The following is a 21,558-nucleotide window of genomic DNA, read 5'->3' on the forward strand; positions in this document are numbered from 1 at the left end:
CTTTAGACAATATTGAAATTTAAATATTCTTTTGCTTTTATTTTACCGTTTAACATTTTTCAACACTTAATTTTGGTCTTTTAATAAAATGGCTAATGGAGAACGAAGATAGAAGTACCATTTACACATTTTATGTCTTTAAGATTGGGTTTCATGTACTATTTACAATTTCAGTCGTACGAGCACAGATACACTACCACAGAGTAGGTTAGCTGTATCTGGTATTCCTTTCACTTAAGTAGTAAGCTTATGTTTAATTAACTTCACCTACAAAGCTTCGTCCCCGTGTGAAAGATAATACTTAACATCAAGAGATCTTAATAATTGTTATAAGCTAAACTAACTTTGTGGATGTAGCGCAATGCACGTAGAAGTTTATAGACGTACTTCAGTACTTTTCTCAAAGGAATTTAATTATATTAATGAAAAATCATTGAAACTTAAGATATATCGTTCATAGAAAAAATTATATTCTATGTTTAGAAATCATGAATAAACAAGCTGTCCAAAGACCTGCCCTAAAACGTTACACTATTTCGCAAAAGACAATCCTCGTAGCTCCATTATAAACAAGAAATATAAATGTCTAACGTAATATTTAAACTTATATAAATCTGTGTGTATAAAAGAAGAAAAATGATTTGAATTAGTCGGTCGAATCGAAAAAAAGAACATTTAAGAAACTTTTTTCCAACAGTATACCTGTTTTAAATAAAATTTACGACTACGAAGAATGTTTAACAGGTCTTTTTTGGCAGTTTGCTTCTTTTCTCACACATCCGAATTTCTTACCAACTTTTGGCTTTATAGCATAAATAATCATACGAAACAGAGGAATTTCACTTTATTCAATGTAAATTTTTATCGAAGATTTAAAATGCAGGATCAATTGATATACCCATTGATAATTTCAAATACAACACATGGATAAAGAAGATTTGAACCAGCCCAATCATTGTACTTCTCATTTATGATTAATTTTATCGAACGCTGATCACCATAAGGTAAATCAATTGGTCCTTTTTACTTTTTACCTAGTTAAAAGATCGACGTGCCAACCACAACACAACAAGCACAGTGCTTCTAACAAAGTACTTATTTTCATACCGTATATTGCTTAAGTTAAAGAGCTTATAAACACGGCATTCTCAACAATTTAGCATACATAGAATTATTTCTTTTTTCGAGATTTTCCAAATTACATATCACTTCATAATGTGTATATTCTAATAAAATCTCGTTACATCTTCATGGCGTTATAACCGGTTTATAAATATTTTTATTAGTTGAATCGAAACCAAAATACATTGTAAAACTATTCAATCTTAGATTGAAATGATCACGATCAACAAAAATAATATAATGATAAATAACTAATCAACGAATTTTATGTCGATTTCGTCTAAGATATTGTGACGAAGAATAACGTGATATTATCGACATCATCCTAAAATACGAGCCTACTTAAATACCTAACGACGAGTTAAGTTCTTTTTTAAACGCGTACTTGAATTTAAGGTGGCACGTCTGAAAAGAGAGAGCGTCCGGTTTAGAAGCCCGTTAATTTATTAATCTATACAGAACTGATAATAATTAGCGTTTTCGAGTTTTTTTTTAATAGTTTGAGAAAATGGATCACGACTCTCCGTTGCCACTGTCGTCACCGTCTTCGTAGTCACTGGCGCTCATTTGCTCATCATCGTCGTCGTCGTCCAGCTCGTACTCATCATCATAGAAATCCGTCATGTCTAGCTGTTGTTCAGCTGGCCTCGCATGAGTCTTAATGCAGTAATCTTCCAACGTTACTGGTACGACGATCCCCTCTTTCTCAGCTTCCATCTTTGCTGCTTGTGCTTGTTTTCTGTAATCAAGCAACCATTTCTTGGATGTACGTGCGTTGCTTTGCCTGATCTTCGTATCTTTTCTCCAAAAAGAATAATAACACGTGCGTTTTCCTCATTCTCTAACTTCAAACATTTTAAATTTACAAGGCTTTACGTCGCGATAAATTTGATATTACACTTCCACGTATGTGTGTTTGATCAGTATTCTAAACGATAAGGTAGCACGAAGAGATAAAAGGGAAGTATTACGTGTAGGATAAATGGAAAAATCTGTAGGATGCGGAATAGATCAATATTATTGTACCTTATGATATTTTCATACTCTTTGTCTTTACCCTTGGAGTCGCGCCAGCGCCTATACATCACCGAGGCATCCACGTTGGCAGGGCTATATGTATTGGGCTCGTTCAGAAGCGAAATCACGGACAACAGGATCGTCCTATTTCAAAACGAGAGTTCATTTGTCGTTTCTCCGTGTTACTTCTTTACATTTACAGTAATCAACAGCAAGATTCATGGTATGTGTTTCAACATATGCCAAGAGTATTTAACATTCAGCTTTGGATTAGCTATTCCTACTTGTGATGCTCACCTGACATTCTGTGTCGGATTCCACCTCTCGCATGGCAGTTCTCCACTTTGTGGATCATCTACTGGTGGATGCAGGATTGATATGCATAGATCTCCATTCTGCAGAATATGAACAAAATTTAATTACCTAGATGATTCTTTCATATTCAGATAGAAAAGTACAAATAACGAAGAACGTTCTTTAAGCAATAAAGATATTCCATTACTTTCAGTGGTTAACGCATACACATCCAGATCTGGGAAACAAATTTTCAAGGACATAGATCGACTTTGGCAAGAAGAGAATTATTTGATCGTAGAAGGGGAAAGGAGGCGAGTTCCGCGTTAATCGTCCCTGGAGGCGCATTGCCCACAGGGGAAACAAGCCTCGTCCGGGTCGAAGGATAAAACCTCGTAGCGTCTTTCGCGAACCTGAAAATCCTTGCCCAGTCTCCTTTACGCGCCATATTCGGAGCTCCAACCACGAACATATACGCGTTTCCTCTTTGAAACGCGCGCAAACATGCGACGCCTCTGATTGCAGAAACTTCTTGCTGTTCCTTTTTCCCTTGATCGTGTAAGAAAACCAGACGACCAGAACGAATTCATAAACCGAGGTTCTCGTAATATATCAGTTAAACACAGGAAGGAAATGGTCGCCATTGGATGAAACCGTTTTCCATGGTATCGGTTAATTGATGAAAAGATTTGATGGTGCCAAATGATTAGTATCGAGATCAACTTCAATATGTATTTTTAAATCCGAATTCAGCAAAATACATAAAGTTTACTTCATAGGGTTCTAACAACATTTGTGAATAACGATTATAGATATTTATGCAAAGTCATATTTTTACGAATGAACGTAAAAATGTGGTATCTGAGCAGATACGAAGAAGGCGAGAAAACACGATAAGCGATTTAAAAAATAAATAATTAATTACATGTTGATGAAAACTGTTCTCTTATTTGGTTGTGAGACCAAAATATATATTTTTGCATCTTGTTGAACATTTCAATAAATCACATTTTATTAATTGTTCACGGGATCTTAAGAATTTCTCAGCTATTTTCAAGAAATTGATATTTATGGATCTAACGAGAAACTAACGAAAAAGAACTTGTCACGTTATCACGCGCCTTTTATACTTGTTTTACCGATTCAATATTGTAATCAATCGGGTGCTTTGGATATTTTATTCCTGTTTTTGTATATCGCTTTGCAGAGATAAAAAGGCTCATCATACTTGCTAATAAAACTAGAGAATGCTTAGAATATAAAACATAATATAAAACACACGATATATTCGCAATACATTTCTACAAGCGTTCGAATATTTTCGTAAGCAATTACGTTATCGTAGACTTCCAAAGTGCGATATATTTGATTCGTTTCGAGAAACTTGTCGTCGCAGGAACGATTTGATTTCAAAGAATCGTGATTGTACGCGTCTTTCGTCGAACTTACCGTTCGCCAACTACGCTTCCGCGGATTATTGGATGCAAATTTTCTGACGCAAGGAGATGTTTGCTCCGGAAAGTTGAGCAACAACGACTCCACGCTCTACGCTCGTCGCTCTTTCGATCGAGGTGGTTCACCGATTCAAGCAGATGCGGATATGATTGTATGCAAATCTGATTTACGTGTTATACATATATACAGGGTGAATTTATCTGCTAATGAAAGGCGTAATGGCCACGGAAACGTGACAGTTAATTAGATTTAATCGATAGGTTACGTACAGTCGTAACAATAGGTGAAATAACATGGCCATTGAGAGGAAGTCGTGTGCAGTTTCTCGTCTGTCAGCCGTTGCCAGCCGACCACTTCCGCATCCAGTCAGTCGAAACGTCTACTAATCTACTTGGTAATCTCGATTAGCATTTACACGGGCGACTTCAAGCGTCCTATGTCTTTGTGCAACTCTCGTCCCGGTTCACTGAAGCGTTTAAACCTGATCGATCGGCATAAGAAATGGCTACATATATCGAAGTCAACAGCGTGGCATTCTCGCGCTCTTGCCAATTAAGTGCCTGCGCGAGATTCGAGTACGTGTAAGTTCGCGCGTATTTTCCACGCTTTTCGTACAATTCGTCCGTAGATTCCTAACTTGTGAGTAAGTTGTGACTCTTAAAGAGTTCGCGAAGTGTTTCTTAGAAAGTTGCAGACAGTTTCAGTTGAGGATTTTTACTACCTATTTATTTTTGTTTACGATTAATTATGGCCTAATCGATAAAATAAATTTTCATAAAATATTGATTATTATCTAAGCTTGTCGAGGTCATCTAGTTAATTCCTTGGTACATGTGTTTTTCTCTAGTTTGTTGAAATATTTATGGGTAACGATTGCAAAAATTCCGCAATGCGTGGACTTGGGCGTGGGCATTTCTTTAAAGTAGAAATAATTTTTTATTTCAAATAAATTCACTTCGACGTGGTATAAATATCTGTATATACTTGATCGTTGATTGGAATTACAAATTTTTTGGCTTTCGATTATGCATAGTACTTGGAACGTTAGAACTACTTATTTTTTATGTATACCTATATACGTGTATTATATTTAAACGATTATAATTAAAGTGTTACGATAATAATAAAGTAGATATATATACGTAATCAGGTTTTGGTTTCAGGAAGAGGATTAGTTTCGTCAGAAGAATCAGATACGTTTCTGATAATTGTAGAAACAACGATTTAATCTGTTGCCTTTGAATTTTCTTGAGAACTACCTAAACCATTCAAATATTCTATGAAACTCGCATTAATCGAAACTAATTTTCACTCTATATCGGTAGAACTATATTTAGAATTCAAAGTAAACGTCATTGCAGATACAAAATATCTTCTTCAAGTTGAAATCGTAATTTTTACTACCAGTATGATTCAGACTACTTGATGATTTTAAACGATCAGTAAAACGAGTAGTAAAAAAAGAAAATCTGTCAGTTTAATAAATTACTAGCGTTTACTAGTTCTGGTAGTAGTTACTAACGTTAAAGTCAAACACAAACCGTGAAGGTTTTCAGGATTATGTAATATCAGTAATGTCTAAATAAAAGGAAAGTACAATAATATATGGAGGAACATGGCGGAGAGTCACAGCTTGAACATTGTAAAAGAGGATTCAATAAATGTTGGAAAATACTTTTTTAACACGGTGAATGTTTATGGAATAAATCGAACAATTCCACAAAACATTAAGACTTTCGAGGTATTGGATCGATCACGGATTAACCATCTCCTCCAGGTTCTTAGAAAGAGAGCCGCCTTCTTGCGATTAAACTTTCACTGTCGTCTGTTTTCCGCATCGTGGCGTCATTGTTTACTGTGTAAAACCGCACCATAGAGAACACGATCGTTTACCTTACGATAGACAGCGATTCTTTTACGCGCAAAGATAAGAAGATAGGTAACAGAAAGGGAGTAAAAATAGATTGCAGAGGAAAATTTACATGCTATCGAGTTGCGGATTTTACCAGCGCGAAAAGATGGAAGTAGGTCGTTCGACTTTCACGGAAATCGGAGCTTGCAAAATCTTCCGATTCGCGTTGAAGTTGCACGCTGTCAGCTCAAGATCCACCGTCACGCAGATAAGGGCTTAAATATTTCTTTTTTTTTTTTTCCTTTCCCTACTTTCCATCGAGCACACGACTGTTCGAACGAGAACGAGGTAGAAGGATGCAAGAAGATATATTCGTGTGGTAAGCACGCTCTTTGTGGACAAAAGCATGGCATGCCGCAGTGCCGTTGGCGAATAGCCAGCACAGAGAAAGAGAGAAAGAGAGAGAGAGAGCCTTTCTGGTTCTCGGTCTCCTCTGATTCCCGAAAATTCGCGGCCACTACTGCATCTAGAAAATGTCTTTCGATATCATTTACGCAGCTGGTAAAATGATCCGAACTGATTTGTTAATCGCATAGTGCACATGCCTGTGGTATTTCAATTTCGTCAATTATTAAGAGTCGTTGGTCTTTATTCAGAAAAAATATTTTTTCCTAAGATTTTAAACTTACAAACACTGGTTTTATCGTTGCATATTGGCTTTTAAAAATCAATTTAACATTAATATCGACGTAATATTGTAACCATACGTAGCTATGATAACTGTCGGGCTGCAGATGTTTATGCACTTGTGGGAATATAAAATTTCCGACGTGAAATGAAGATCAAACGAAGCAAACGAGTGAAACAAATCGCTATTTATGATTCATTTCCCTATTTCTTTTTTATTTGCGTAAAAAGTCACAGTCTCGTAATTACAACGAATAAAAACTGTAGTCTGATTTATCTACGTTCGCCTAATTAAAATGTAGTTTGCGTCAAGTATGAGCAAACGTTCAGATATCATTGAACGATAGCGAGCTGCAACTTTGATCAACATTTTGCAGAAATACAAATCCAGACGTCGGAAGAAATATGTCAACTAGAAGGAACGATCTTTTTTGCAAACTGATCTTTTTTGATCGTGTTCGCGGAATAAATTTTTCTTAGAGTGCGTCACGGATGGAAGTTCGTGGCTGGCAATAACCTGGAGAAATCCAGTTGAAAGGAAAATAGAGCAGCGATACGTCAGGACGGATGCGCTTCATTTTCAACGGCGTGCAACAGGTCGCGAGATTTCTTGCCGGATTATGGTTCGAACATACGACAAACTTTTATCTCCGAACCGGCTCCTGTTCGTACGTTGTACTGGTTTGACGCTTATACGCTTCTACGAAGCGAAAATAAAGTCTCGCTTTTGATGCGCGTTGCCCGAAAATACCTGATTTAATTATACAGCGCGAATTTAGATATAATAAACGCGCACGCCTCTTTTTCGTCGGCTCTTGTTAGTATGCGGTTCAAGTTAGTATCGAGCTGTTTCGATGAGCGTCTATTGCCACTTACTTTTTGCTAATTAGTCGCGTACAGTTGGTACGTCAGCTACTGTACGTGTTATATATATTAATTAATTAGACACCTTGTGCAATTCGATCAAAAGGTTAACTTTTTTATTTTATTCTGAAAGCTGTGATAGAGAAACGTTTTTCTAACTATTAATTCTTCGCTTCTTGTCATAACAAAGACCAAATGCAGTGTTAAATTCAAACTGAAACGAGGAATATATGCGTGTTACTTAAGTTCTCTGTTTAATTGTATTGAATAGTTAACGTTTCATAAAATTTATATAAGCTTTTAGAACGTGGCTGGAGACACGTATGTTTCAAGACTTTAAGGCTTCGACATTGAGTAAACACACTTAACACATTCACTTCTATTAAAGATATAGCTCTTTACTTCTTTTTATCGAAGATCATATCAGATTAATTAACATTCATCCAACTTCATAATTTGTTATTTCAGAGTCTATTAGCTACTTTAAATAATCAAAGCAACGTAATATATTCGATAGAGTAAGTTAAACATACCTGAAGTCACATGTGTTCGATCGATTAATATTTATCTACCTTTAATTATCGTTTTTTTATTTATATTAAGCAATATTAATTATTCATAAATATTTATTAATTGCGTATGCTTGACTAAGGTTAAAGGCCAACATTAGACTAAAGAGTTTCCTTTTAATGTATATTTTATGCATTTACAATAATTTGCAAGTATCCAAATATCTGTGTATAACAATATAGGATAATACATATGTCGGACAGTACGTGAGATAAGATAATGTGACTTCGATAGAGAAAAAATACTTGGAATATTGCGACGTTTTCAAGAGTAACCACGTCGCTGTTGCCGTCGTCAGCATTTCGTGCGAGCAAAGTACCGAAAGAGTAAATTTTTAAAATTAGCGATGCTGGCAGGAGAAGTAGAAAGAGGCAGAGAAGCGAAGAGTATCTCATCGAACGAGGTGAGAACCTTGCTGAGCACTGGTCAGCCTCGAAAATAGACGCCACGATCGGAACTATCACGAGAACTATGCAGAGGCTCATAGTTCTTCTACATTCTCGTAATCGCGTGAAATTAGGTTTACCTTTATTTTATTTTGGTTCAAATCAATCACGGAAATCTAAAATACAACTCGATCATTGCCAATGTTACCGCTCTATTTTAATTTTAATCTAAGAAATTACGCGCGATATCTACGATATACGATGTTCAATTTAATCTAAAATGCGACGAACAGTGGAATTATTTTTGACGAGGTGACTGAACCACTTTCGCGCTTCCGATGACGGTGAATCACAGCGAGACATGTAGATGCGGAGGAGAAACTCTGTTGACCGATCCAAACAGGAAACCTCACAGACGATCAACGCTTCTAAATATCTTGACAGAACGCGTAGGCGTGCGTGCCATTTAACTCGACTGGTCCGCGTTTTCGAGATATTTCTCCGTTCCATTTCTCTACTTACGTACTCGAATAAATATTAATCCAGAAGAAAGAAGATAAGAAATGTATAAGAAATGTGAAGATAAGATACACTCACGTTCACAAACATGTATGAGTAAAGTACAAAAGCTTGTGTATACCGATTAAGCTTCCAGAAGAATTATCTCGAATTAAACGACCCTCGTAAGCACTCCGCGCAACGACTGACTATTTTTTAAACGAACAATTACAATCATACAAGCACAAGAGCAAACTCCTTTAAGACAAGTAGCTGATTTTCGTGGTGTTTGGACGAAGCTGCGCGAGATTCTTGTCCCGTTAACTGTTGCGAATTGTTTGCAACATTCGCGATATTTTATCTCAACTGATTCGCATCCAGTAAGTTACTTTTCGAAGATATTCACATATATTAAATAATATTAAATGTATTTGTATATTTCTGTAACTAATATCTACGTCGACATATTTCTGTCAAATTACATTAGACTTAAGTAAAAATTACAAAAATATATATTATTGTATAGTGACGAGATAATTCCGGGTAAAAATTCACAGAAACTCGCATAGCACGGATCATTTTTCTTTTGACATACATTTTAGAGAGTGCGTCTCTAAGCAACAACATACGCTTTGAATCTTGCGCCGGTCTCTTTTGATTCTTGAGACATGAGATTTTGTAAACCGTACTTATTGCGAAACTCGTAACGAAACTAAACGTTAAACCTGGTTTATTGACAGTAACGGAATATTAAGCAAATTTAAATACAAAATAAATGTTTACATTTCTTTGTAGTTACTTATAACTGTTTATTAGTCAGTATATTTTTAGAATAAAATCTCGTTATATCTCGAAATCGAGCTTGGCTTAGATTAGGTCAAAATCTTTTCCGGGAAGGGGCGCGGCATCCTTTACTTCGCGTTTACTTCAAAATCTTGAAAATATATGTCAAGGTTGAAATCGTAGAGACTAAATTTTCTTTTCTAGGAAGATTATTTTTATAATATTTCAAAATCGCTTGTCTAAAGAACCAAAAAAGACTGCCATGAAATTCAAAGCGTGTGTTACTTAGAAACGTACCCTTTACGATATATGTCAAAAGGAAAATAACTCGCGCTATATAAATTTTTCCTCACATTTACCCAATTTCGTTAAAAACGAAGTTACGCATTTTGACCGATTAGTAAAAAAGAATTGAGGTAGCGATTTTCAATCTTTTCCATTTCATGACACGGGCAAACTGATTACTAAAATTCTGCGCCACATCGTCACGCACACATATATATATTATATTTGATTAAAAAGAGGGCATTCGCTCCGACTGGCTATTATTATTTTTATTTGACAATCTAAGAGAAAAGCGGTCGTCAGTGCTGCTAACCGAATAGTCAGGCATTGTGTGTTGTAAAAACTCGTGCGCCACTAGTTGAAAACTGTGGCGTTAAGGGATTAGATAGTAGATCGAAGTCCTAAGCGCGACCTTATCCCAGAGCGTTTCCACCTTACGGCCTTAGAGTCGCTCGTAAACGGCAGCACCTATACACGCGTAATTTCTGTCGATATACCAACCGCCGACACAGTCGAGTAAACCTGCGACACACGTATACACGCATCTCTCTTCTCATCTACAAAGGCGGAGAGCCAGATAGACGGAGAAGTAGCTGGCGTAAGCGCGGACAGGGAGCAACATGAGAGCGAGCGTGAATCTCTTCTCTCTCATTCTCTCTCGTGCTCTGTATGCTGGTGCACGTACAGCCGGTCAGACGTTTTACGGTTCGTCGAATCTTAAGGCGACGACCTCTCCGCGCCGAGGGCAAACGAGCCTACGGATTTTGTAATGATTCCACCTCAACGCCGTTCTTCGAACGGCGTATCTGACTTCCACTGCTCGAGGAAGAAGTGGGTGTACCAGGGTCAAGCCGTGCTTGTGAAGAGATGCGCCGCATCAGTCGTCATGTCACGGAATATCGAAGCGCTTCGGTTGATAACGAGGTGCATTCGATACAAAGTGGCACAGAAATAAACGTAGTGCACGCTGTCGCACGAAAGCCGGGCGTCTGCTTATTTTTAACAACATGTACGTGGCATATACATTATACATCATAACTGAATATGATCGTGACGCGATTAATATTGGTTTTCAAAAACTAAGATGCAATAACGAAACTGGTACTTGTAATCGACGAAGCTTATAGAACTATTTTGTTACTTGGCAAAACTTGACGGGTCTTCTAAACATATAGAAAGATTTTAGGTGTCGATACAGTCAGATTATATTTAAATGGTAAACACATGTAGTAGTATATGCATACAATAAATAGGAAAATATCCTATTGTTGCGTTTTTAATAGGTACTTCAACTCTATAGAAGACTGTCTAGAATTTTGTGGTCACTTGTATGTATATCTATGTGTTGCACGAGAAGAACGAAGGATGGTGACGCGAATAGATTCATCGAAGGCCTTCGATAACTAGACTATGTACGGAAAAGATCCGCGTAGCACTGATTTCTTTCGTTATCTTCGTTACCTTTTTATCCACCGGTGAAAAATTCAAAAAGAAAGCAATAGATCCGTATTCTCTTTGTTTTTCGAGAGAAATGGTATTATTTAGATTCCAGCGAAGAAGTCGTAACTTGTCATTCGACAAACAGTTTCGAGAGAACAATAGCATATCGCCGGCCGTAGCCGAGGAAAAATTCAAGCGAGACGACTATTATTGTCTGGCAGTGTCTCGTGTTTAGAGCGAGCTCGTAAGATCCCCCGCGGAGCAAGAAATCTCTCATGCACGTGACTCACGCGGACAAAGGGGTTTCGTGGAAAGTCATTCGGTCGTCATTGAACGTGCCACGGTTACGTAGGATTCACTAAGTTCCGCTGGTCTGTCCTCCTTTTTACTTAAAATCTCTTATCCAGCAGTTTTCAATTTTCGCAGTGACTCACGGAATCATTCGAATGCTTGTAGAAACTTTTCACGACTATATATTATACGAAACATTTTGAAATTTCGTTTGCATGTTGAGCCGAAGTCACGAGCGTTCAGTGCGATCGAATGTCTTTTTCTTAACGCGTGAAACGCTTGACGTCAACGCGGAGTCACTCGCCTCCAGGAGCGGCCACGATGAACCGTGAAACCACCATGGAGTATGGAGTCATCCGTATTTAACGTGTTAAGTAGCCAAGTCCTGTAGCGAAGTCTGAATTGACTATACCGATGAAATTTCAAACAGATCCGAAAACGTATACACCCGCTGCTCTCTTCTATGAAACGTGATAATTAACCTAGATTTCAATTATCAAGGGAACGATTAATCGATTACAAGGTTGTATTTATGCAAAAGACGTGATGCGTATAAAAATTTATTGAAATTATTCGCAAGAGTTACTGGGAGGTAATAAATACTAGTAATTATGTGTTAGCCCTTACCGCGTGTATACTTATGTATGATAATTATATAAACTAATCAAATATTATAATTACATATTTTTAATTGATCGAAGAAGCAAAGATGATAAAAAATTATGAAATTTCGGTTTCGTCGAGTGTTTCAAAATGGTAGATACGAGATTCTAGCTAAGGACGGCAGTACTCAAATCGTATGTGACATACATAATGTAATCGTGCGATGTAACGAGAGTACTCTTCCCCCTTTTTACATCGGCGACGAGCGGTCTATCTCGTTGAAGAAACAAAGGCGAGACACGTTGAGTGTCAGTGAAAAAAGAAAAAGAAGAAAAAGAAGAAAAAAGACCGACGGGACGCGCAAATGCTTCGATTGACTGATAATCGTGGAGCACTGGTTATAGAGTTCACCGAGGTGACAGACAATCCTCGTGTTCACTCGGGCCACTCCATTATATACTCATTAAACAAATTACTTATATTCTTCTTCGTTGTCACGTTTTCGCGGAGGATTAATCTCGCGAAGGAAAAGGAAAAAAGAATAATGAAAAAAAAAAAAAAATATATAAGAATGGAAGAAAGCAAGAGCCGTTCGAGTTGATGGTATGTGGAAGTGCATTGGCCTCTGCGCGAGAGCATGGAAATACGTAACGTATGAAAAGTGTTCATTGCATGGAAAATAGCGTATGCGAAAGCGCAACTGTCGGCGATATTATTCGCACGATGTAACGGAACGAAACTTTCATCGTAAAAAAATTGGCCGAACAACGATAGAGTTTCTTACTCCACGTCACCGTTTCTCACTTATCTTATAATCTATCTATCTAAGGCCTACAGTTATTGTAAGTAAAATCAGTCAGCTTTCATCTGTACGTTCGTTCGTTTCTAAAAATAAAATTCAAATGTACTAATCTTCATATGGTGCGTGTATATGGTATCGTGATGATCTAACTTGGTGCAACTATCGACCATTGTATAATTAATGCATGTTACTGGACGCGTGAGATTTACGTGCGTTTATTCCCGTTAGCCGCGGCGTGTTCGCCTAGTCCCATCCCTTCCAACAAGTGACTGGATACGGATGTCCAACGAGCTTTGGACGGTCGTTGACTCTTTGCTAGTCGCTGAAGGGTCACACGAAGAACCCGTCACAGATGCGCTCCAAGTTGATAAGGTATCTTCGATCGATGGCAATTTTCAGCTCTCGGTAGTACGAAACGTAGTTTTTCAGGAAGAGTTGCAATTATAAAAGTGAGATCCGATATCGACGATCGCGAATTGAAGGAGAAAAAATTGTTCTATTACAAGACGAGCGATCTTGCCTGTGACGATAGTAGAGTCGGCTGTCGAAATTACGACCGCTTGATATTTGAAGACTGGAAATATCGAGTACTTGCAGGCGCTGGATTTTCCAGCGAAACGACGCTACACTTCTGATTGCAGATTTCGCGAGTCCTTCGAGCAACGACGCGGGAGTTACAACATGCAGGGTAAGGGACAAAGAGGAAATCGGAGAAAACGAAAGGGGATGGTTGACTGTGGGAGAAAGATTCAGCCGAGAGAAGGGAGAGAACGAGGGAAAAAACAGCCGAGCCATATGGAAGGGGATGAAAAGAAGCACGCGAAGGATCGATAATTCCTGTATTTACTCACCTCGTATACGTTCGGGTGCCAAACTTTCGTCATAAACCGAATGCTGGGTGGACTGTACGGATAATCGGGCGGGAACTTCATGTGTGCCTGGAACAGAAAGAAAACAGGAGCGCAGGACGCGCGTTAAGACGATGCTACGTTACAACGGATCGATAATCGTTTATGTAAATTATCGCAAAGGCCCTTGTTCAGGGTTCCGAAAATTATTTACAAGTCATTTGCGAATTGCTCGACGCATCCAGAAAAAATTGAACGAACGATAGGCGATACGCTGATGTGGTTCGAGCTCGAGGGAAACGTAATCGCGCGAGGGATGAATTTACCCGGAAAACACCCAAGAACCGAGGGCTCTATAAAATTCGATTTGTTCTACGTATCGAAGGGATACTCTTGTCGACTTGTAACTACTCGCTGAAACGTCACGGAAGCGAATCTGTTTGCTTTGTTTTGTTATCTGTTTGTTTTAATGGCAAATAGCGAATTGTGATCATTTCTTGGAAAGACAAAAACCCGCGGGACAAAGGCGATATCGTCGATAATGGACGCGTAATGAATACGTAGCTTTGTTTCGATAATAACCGATGGAATAACGACAAGGTATCAACAAATCGATGATCATCCGTGTATCGCAGTGAAACATGGCTGAGAGAAGGGACGCGTTCTTCCCTTTCACGGCGTGTTCCACGCACTTGCATTGGTATAGAATGAATCCATTTCGCATACAGGGCGTACATAAGGGTCGTCCCCGACTTTGTTGGCGGACTTTCGTCGATGGTTTGCCGACGGGACGCTATATTGATCGCAACCTGGTCATGGCCCAAATATCCACCTCGTCCTCCGGGATAGCGCGTCCTAGAATTAAGTTACTTTCCATCGAGCGTTTGTTTACATTTCCGCGGTAGAATAATTTCTACCATACTGGATCGTGTATTTAGCTAATTACCCAGAGGTTCGAATTTCAAGTCTGGATCGCGATATTTCCTATTCAAAATCGCGCTTGTATCATGGTAATGATAACTTTAACAACTCTTTGACGATTTTCAACGACGCAGGATCGTTTGTGTTTTTAATTTTGGAGTTTTCAAGCCGAGAGTTTCTTCCTACACTCCAATTCATATAATGATACGTACTTGTGCACAGTACCGCATTATGAGGAGACTTAACGAATCAATTCACAGACGATAGCGTGAGATTCCGAGAACCTTCTATATGTCGTATATGATCTTGGATAAGGCTACACAAATTTGCAACACTTTAATCTCTAATTTCAATATGTAATCATGATAGTCGGATTCTATTACAGTGTTAATGAAATCTCAAAATGTTCCGTAAACGCATAATTAGAAAAGAATTCTACATGCTTCCAAATACTTTTATGAGCCACTGTACACATAATGACATTGCGAGTGAAGAGAAGGGCAAAGATAAGGCACAATTACAAGTTAGTAATTGAATTGGAAATAGTTGCTATAGTATTCTAAGCAGCGATGATTTTGTTGCACTTTCCAACGTGACATGGGAACATTGATCGTGCTTATCAGTCAGTAATCTCACATGGCATCGACGAAAGGTATTCGCGGAATCGAGGACGAGATCGATTATTCATGCAATTACACGACCATTCTTATGTTTCCTGAAACAATGCAAAAATAACAGTACAAAAATCGAGATTTATATCGTTTCGATCGAGAACAAAAAATACGTGATACGATTGGAAAAACAAGTAAAGAAGAAACGATAACTCCGTTCGATTATATCAGATGGAACAAACAAGCATGTGCGTTGAGTTCTTTAAAAATGTAGTGCTCTTGACACGTGACAGGGACACATTACTTTAACAATAAAGTAATGAATGATAAAAAAAAACATATGTGCGCAATATCAATAATCATTATAATGCATATACATATTCGAATAGTAGAGTTACTGCGAATCATTAAATAGAGAATTTACTGCGAATTTCTATACATTTATGGAGAATTTAAAGATACGAAATTACAATGCATATAATACATAATAACATAGCAAATACGTAAGGACCAATACTCGTTATGATATTAGATTCTCCTGTAATACTAGAATTTACTCTTTTTATTATTTTCATCCCATCAAAAATTTGCATCATGTCGCGATATTATTTTTTTACAGTATTAAAACAGCAATTAATTATATTTAAAAATAAAAGTTACAATTACAGTACCCGGAAAAATGCACGAAAAAATTTTATTTTATCCGAAAAACAAAGGAACCTCCGAACTTTCCAGCAGGACAACAACTCAATTTAAATGATTATTATAGTCCACAAACTAGAACCCAAAGATTATAATCAAATGATGATTGGAGTCAGTGCTTGGAACGACAAAGGTTAAGTAAGAAGGATTTAGAAAATAAGAATTCGATTGCGTAAAAGATATCTGGGAATAGAGCAAGAAATAGAAGGGAATAGAAAGATGACCCATTTTCCGTTGTCGCGATATTTCAAAGGGTCGTTTACTCGTCGCTTTTCCGCCCGTCGAGTCGACTGTATCGCGTGACCTATAAATTTTCTCGACCTATTTCTACGATAAGCACTTGACGGTCACCCCTTAGATGGCACTGCACGACATGGCTACCATCACTCCTTGAAAACTTCGCGCCGATTCAGAAGGATCAAGAAGTGACCCAAATCAGGAAGGCAGGCATCGTGTTCCCTTGAAGAGGTACTTCGATCAACGAGGTCACTTAATATTGTTTATCGAAGGAATTTTTTTACTCGAACTATATTATAATTTATAATATTCCAATAAGCGAGGAACGCAGATAAGATAAGAAATACGATAAATCACACTCTTAAATGGAAGGACATTTTAAAAATTCCTCACATTGTCAACCAATTCCGCATCAAAGTTATCTTTCCATTTAATTTTCAGATTAAGTATTAGCCTGTTTTCTATTTGCCCCCGGAACTCCTAATTATGCAGATTAATATTAATTAAACTGAGCTAAACTAATATTACTCGTTCCTTACTAAAAAAAATCAATTATTCTATATGAAGACTAGTATGAAACATGTTTCATTCTTTACAGAGCAGCAGTTTCAAAATTCAATGTGTTGTCCATTAATTTTCTGCTATTCCTTCTTTTCTCAATACGAGAAACTTTAGTTGTCATAGCACCAAATATGCAATAACTTTTTCAGCTGACGATAATATTCGAATAGAAGAAAGAAAGGATTGTGGGTCCGTGGTATTACCGAACATGTATCACACGTGTCGCAGGTGAGAAGAGGAAATGCGTGGCAACAGGAGATCTGACGTTACATCGTGTCGAAATCCTTGCTGAGTTTCGTCGTCAAACGGAAGAAAGAACAGACGGTCTGTATGTGTATTACTACGTAACTTCATGATTTAATTCGTTACAATTCTCTTGCGATATAACTACAGATACACTCATATAAATTACGTAATGCTCAATATTTTGTTTAAAAACGTTAAAATATATTGAACAGAAATCAAATGGGCAAGGACCTCGATCGTTCTTCGCTTTCCAATCGGGAATTAGTCAAATACGTCTACTTCGCAAGCTTCCAAACTCAACTTTCTCAAAAACGAAACCTCCAACGCAGTTTCGTTATTCTTGCTTCTCGTCTTATTTTGTACTGTAAAATCTCCTAAGCTTCGCTTGTGCCACGCATTTACGAGCTGTAACTCGAGAATGGGAAAATTAAGCAAACGACATGGAAGAATTGACGCGTCGAGTGATTCTGACGGTGTTTAAAGTTGCTGGCGGGAGTTGCATATCGATTTTACTAACAACAGTTTCACGTTGTCCATCTCTCACTGTTCTGAGGTGAAAGAATTAAATGGGCCAAAATCAGTGGGAGTGAGGCCGCCAATAGTTGAAAATAAAACTGGCAACACAAACGTATACATCGAGAAGACCCATTTATCGGGGTTCGCGGTGACCTGTTTGCGAGATACGACGCTTTTCCTCGGGGAGAAAAATCTGGCATGTTCATCTCAGTCGGAATGGGACTGGGTGAAAGTCGTTCAGGTGATTCGAGGGATGCCGGCCAAAGATAGACACAAGACAATGCTCGATGGCGTTTTATGTAACGTGGCAACACGCGTTACGGCTCGACTTCACTGGGTCGATCCGTAAATCCTTGAAAAAGAAGTGACGGTTTAACGTAAATCGTGAATTATTATTTCCGTTTGGTAAATGGAATTGTCCATGGCGATTGGCGACTGCGCGTAATTGTTCGGACTCAGCTACGATCAGAATTTAATTCGACGAACGAATCTGCGCTCCGTTATGTATTTACGCACATTCCGTGTCGATTAACTCGAGAGCGCAAGAAGAGCTCGATTCGATCGGAGAGGCTCGAGGAGAGCTGCATTTCTACGTGAAATACCTCGAGCTACATCGAAGCAATAATTGCGAACGTGTTAAAATATCGAGTAGTGTAATAATTTTTTATTTTAACTAGTCGACAAGATTTTTGTAACAGGAACGTCCCCGATTTATATATATATATTACATATTATTGGGTTGTAACGTAAATTCATCCTTCTTTTGTTATATATTACATATACTGTAATACGTATTCAGTATATAAATAACTAATAGTTTATTAAGTATTATAATGATAAATGCAACGATTATACAATTCTAATAATTCAAACAATGCAGTCAAGTGAAACAATTGAACGATTTACTTACAACTAGATATTTTTCGCATGTCAATCAGACTGCATTAACTACTTCACACACATGGCACACATTCTTGCCACGTGCAGCCAAATTTCTACGTAGCACTACGTATCTCAGTCTAGTACATGTATATTTTCCCAGTTAATCCGCGCTTGTTCAATACCTTAAAATAAACGTTCATTTATTTCACTAATACTTCAAATAAATCTTTTATACGATTTCTTTATGATACATTCACTCAAAATTACAATATTATATACTGTGGCTCGTGGAAATATTCGGGCACTAATAGAAATTTTTAAGGAATATATTATGTACGTTACATAAAATATTCTGAAATTTCATTAGCCCTGTAATGAGATACGACTATCATGATTACCTTGGTAAAGTGTAAAACAAATCTGAAAATGTGTATGGAAGTTAGACGATATTTACTGCGAATATATATTTAATTAAAAATTAGTATGTAAATTAGAAAACATAGACTACAATATTTAAGATTTATTAATACATATTTAATGAAATGACCTTTACCACTAAGGACACGTTTGAGGCCACGAATTATATTAATTTTTTACTAACTATATGTTTGCAATAAACTTCTCATAATTTCTATATACATTGCCGTTCAAAATTCTTAGAACATCATTTATTTTTAACAATGTTTTAATATTTGATAAAGATTATGAATTTCTTAATAACGTTATTCATAGATCAGTATCATATATTTTCTTTAGCGTATAAAATACTAAGTCGAATAATATCTTTCAGCTGTTCATTAATTTTCCTTCAGTATCGGAACAAATATAAACTCACCAAGCTTTTAAGCCAAGATATACATTTTAAGATTGATCCTAAATTTCCCCAATATAATCACACTAATCGTGTCTCATTACACTGTTAATGGAATTACAAAAGTGTTCGTATACATATTTATATTTTGCAAATTATATATTCATACAAATTTTCTGTGATATGTGTCTGAATACCTTCGTCAGACACTGTTCGTGTATTGGATAAACCGCGATAATCAGGCAACAACAAAGAACGTGTTACCGTGATAATAACGTGTAACGATACTGTTTACGACAGAGGCGCGTTACGATTATAAAGCGCGGGTTAGAATCTTGTGGAACAGGATTTGCGGCACCCACGTAGATGCTGATCACGTGTACGGTACGATACGATTCGCAAATAACGGTGTGTTGTCAGGTCTGTGCTCGTTGCGACCAGTTACATTGTGGGAAGATAGGTAACGCTCGCGTTACGTGAATAAGCGTTCGTAAATTCATAACGAAGCGGAGAGTGGTTTAGAAAGCGGACGCGAACTGTACAAAAAACCGTATAACCGTGCGGCAGCGGTAGAATTCGTTTTCTGCTCGCTAGAGACTAGATTGAAAGCGCAGAATGATAGCGCAACTATTTGTAGCAGCAGATTTAAAAAAAGAGAGAAAGAACACACCAGAAATTGGAGATTGTATTATTTGTATACCGTATATTAATGTATACTATAGCATATAATACAGTTTTCCAAATTGCATCTAAATTATATTGCATACGCGTACCGCATAATACATATATCGAGAACGGTAGTTGAAAAACATTTGTTTAATAAGAACAATGATACTGTGTCTCGAGGTGTATTATCAATCACGGGTTATATTACACGTGGAAAAATCCAGTAGAAAAAGCACTATAGGAAGAAAAAATGAGCGTGGAACGCAATCGATCCGGCCGTATTGAGTAATCTTTAATTTTCAGGATTACTCAATGCTGCTTGAAAGTCGCCTTCTGACTTGTGCATGAAAACATTCATCGAATTGTAACGCGGATAGGAAAGACGAGCAAAACAGCGATAACCACTGCAACGCATATTATTATTGGGGAAATCAACGATCGGTCGCGGCAAAACTACTCACTCACGTTGTTACTTTTCTGGTCAAGGTAATCGTAATGTTTCATCGTGTCATCATCGAACAACCTTCACGTAGGAACGCTGATAGATGTTCATGTCTTTCAAATATATACATTAATCAATTAACGGAAACCGACTTATCATAAAAACAGTATTTTTAAACATACAAAGTTCAGACAAAAGGGAAATGAAGAAGTGTTACAAAATTACCAAAGCAAAATTTATATTACATATAGGACATTTATAACCATATTTGGCGATTGGAACAATCAAAATAATGCTTTCTGATGAAAAGATAAATATGCTTAAAACTCTATTGAAAGAGAAAGCAGAAACATAACCAACAAAATGAAAAGTATGCCCGACTGTAGTGTTTACATGTAAAAATGATAAAAAGAGTGGAATTTTTATCTCGGCCGAGTTTCCAAAGCGAACAAAAGCTACGAATAATTCTGATAATTACCTTGAAGTATCCTCCTTGGTAAAGCGTATCTGGGGGCCCGAAGATAGCTACTTCCCACTCAAACATGTTGTCCTCGTTAACGAGTTTCACGCGGAATCCCTCGACAGGTTCCTCTTGAAGACTTTTATATTCGAGGGCAAGTGCCCTTAGAGCGCTGCTCGTTGTTTGTGCCATATTTTTCTTCTGGAAGTAAAGTCTGCAGCCTGTTCCAGGAAGCGGAACGTCCTAAACCTCCTGAAGTGGTAGCACAGAACACTACAGTCGGACGGACGCCTTTGCGAACACTGCTCCTCGACAGAATCAATTTCCAGCGGGTACCAGATAGTGTGTAGCCGTTACTACGATTTCCTTTGTTGCTTCTCGACGCGTCGTGGTCTTTCACTCGCGGCAAGACGTTTTCTACGATAATAGTACGATTTTGCACATCAAATAAACAAAGAAATATGATCGGACCAACAAACTGCGAAGTGCCCCTCCAGTCAACAATATACTATTCCCGATGCACGCACCTCTAACAAAACAGCTGACGTACGTTCTGCGTCAGCGTTGCTTTTGGCGCAAGCGCACGATGATATTCCCTATTTTTCTTCCGTGTGTCGTCGACGATTTTCAAATAAAAATATATCCAAAATACACCAATCGTTGTATTTGAACTGATAGAAAAGATTTCTTTTGCGTTATTCTAATT

At 37.6% G+C, this 21,558-nt stretch overlaps 1 protein-coding gene and 1 long non-coding RNA gene across 3 annotated transcripts; one reads left to right on the plus strand and one right to left on the minus strand.

Annotated features, from left to right (window-relative positions):
• Positions 1–12: 12 nt before the first annotated feature.
• Positions 13–21,407, minus strand: LOC126868209 (ubiquitin-conjugating enzyme E2 R2). Its single transcript, XM_050623465.1, has 5 exons — positions 20,871–21,407; positions 13,801–13,887; positions 2,437–2,534; positions 2,149–2,283; positions 13–1,861 (listed from the first exon to the last, which is right to left on the minus strand). Exons 1-5 carry the CDS (start codon positions 21,042–21,044, stop codon positions 1,636–1,638), a joined length of 720 nt encoding a protein of 239 aa, XP_050479422.1. The 5' UTR covers positions 21,045–21,407; the 3' UTR covers positions 13–1,635.
• Positions 4,160–11,078, plus strand: LOC126868217 (uncharacterized). 2 transcript variants are annotated; one of them, XR_007690550.1, is made up of 2 exons: positions 4,160–7,397; positions 7,760–11,078. It is a non-coding gene; the product is annotated as an uncharacterized LOC126868217 (long non-coding RNA). The 2 variants fall into 2 exon arrangements; XR_007690549.1 differs by having other exon boundaries at positions 4,160–7,330.
• Positions 21,408–21,558: the final 151 nt, after the last annotated feature.

Source organism: Bombus huntii, chromosome 8, assembly GCF_024542735.1.
Source record: "Bombus huntii isolate Logan2020A chromosome 8, iyBomHunt1.1, whole genome shotgun sequence".
In the NCBI taxonomy this organism is placed as follows: Eukaryota; Metazoa; Arthropoda; class Insecta; order Hymenoptera; family Apidae; genus Bombus; species Bombus huntii.

Bases quoted from the DNA above. Each gene is read 5' to 3' on its own strand.
- LOC126868209 (XM_050623465.1), bottom strand. From the start codon at position 21,044: ATGGCACAAACAACGAGCAGCGCTCTAAGGGCACTTGCCCTCGAATAT. The intron at 2,284-2,436 runs GTGAGCATCACA...GTTTTGAAATAG, and splicing joins AATCCGACACAGAATGTCAG to GACGATCCTGTTGTCCGTGA. The intron at 1,862-2,148 runs GTACAATAATAT...GCTTGATTACAG, and splicing joins GAGTATGAAAATATCATAAG to AAAACAAGCACAAGCAGCAA.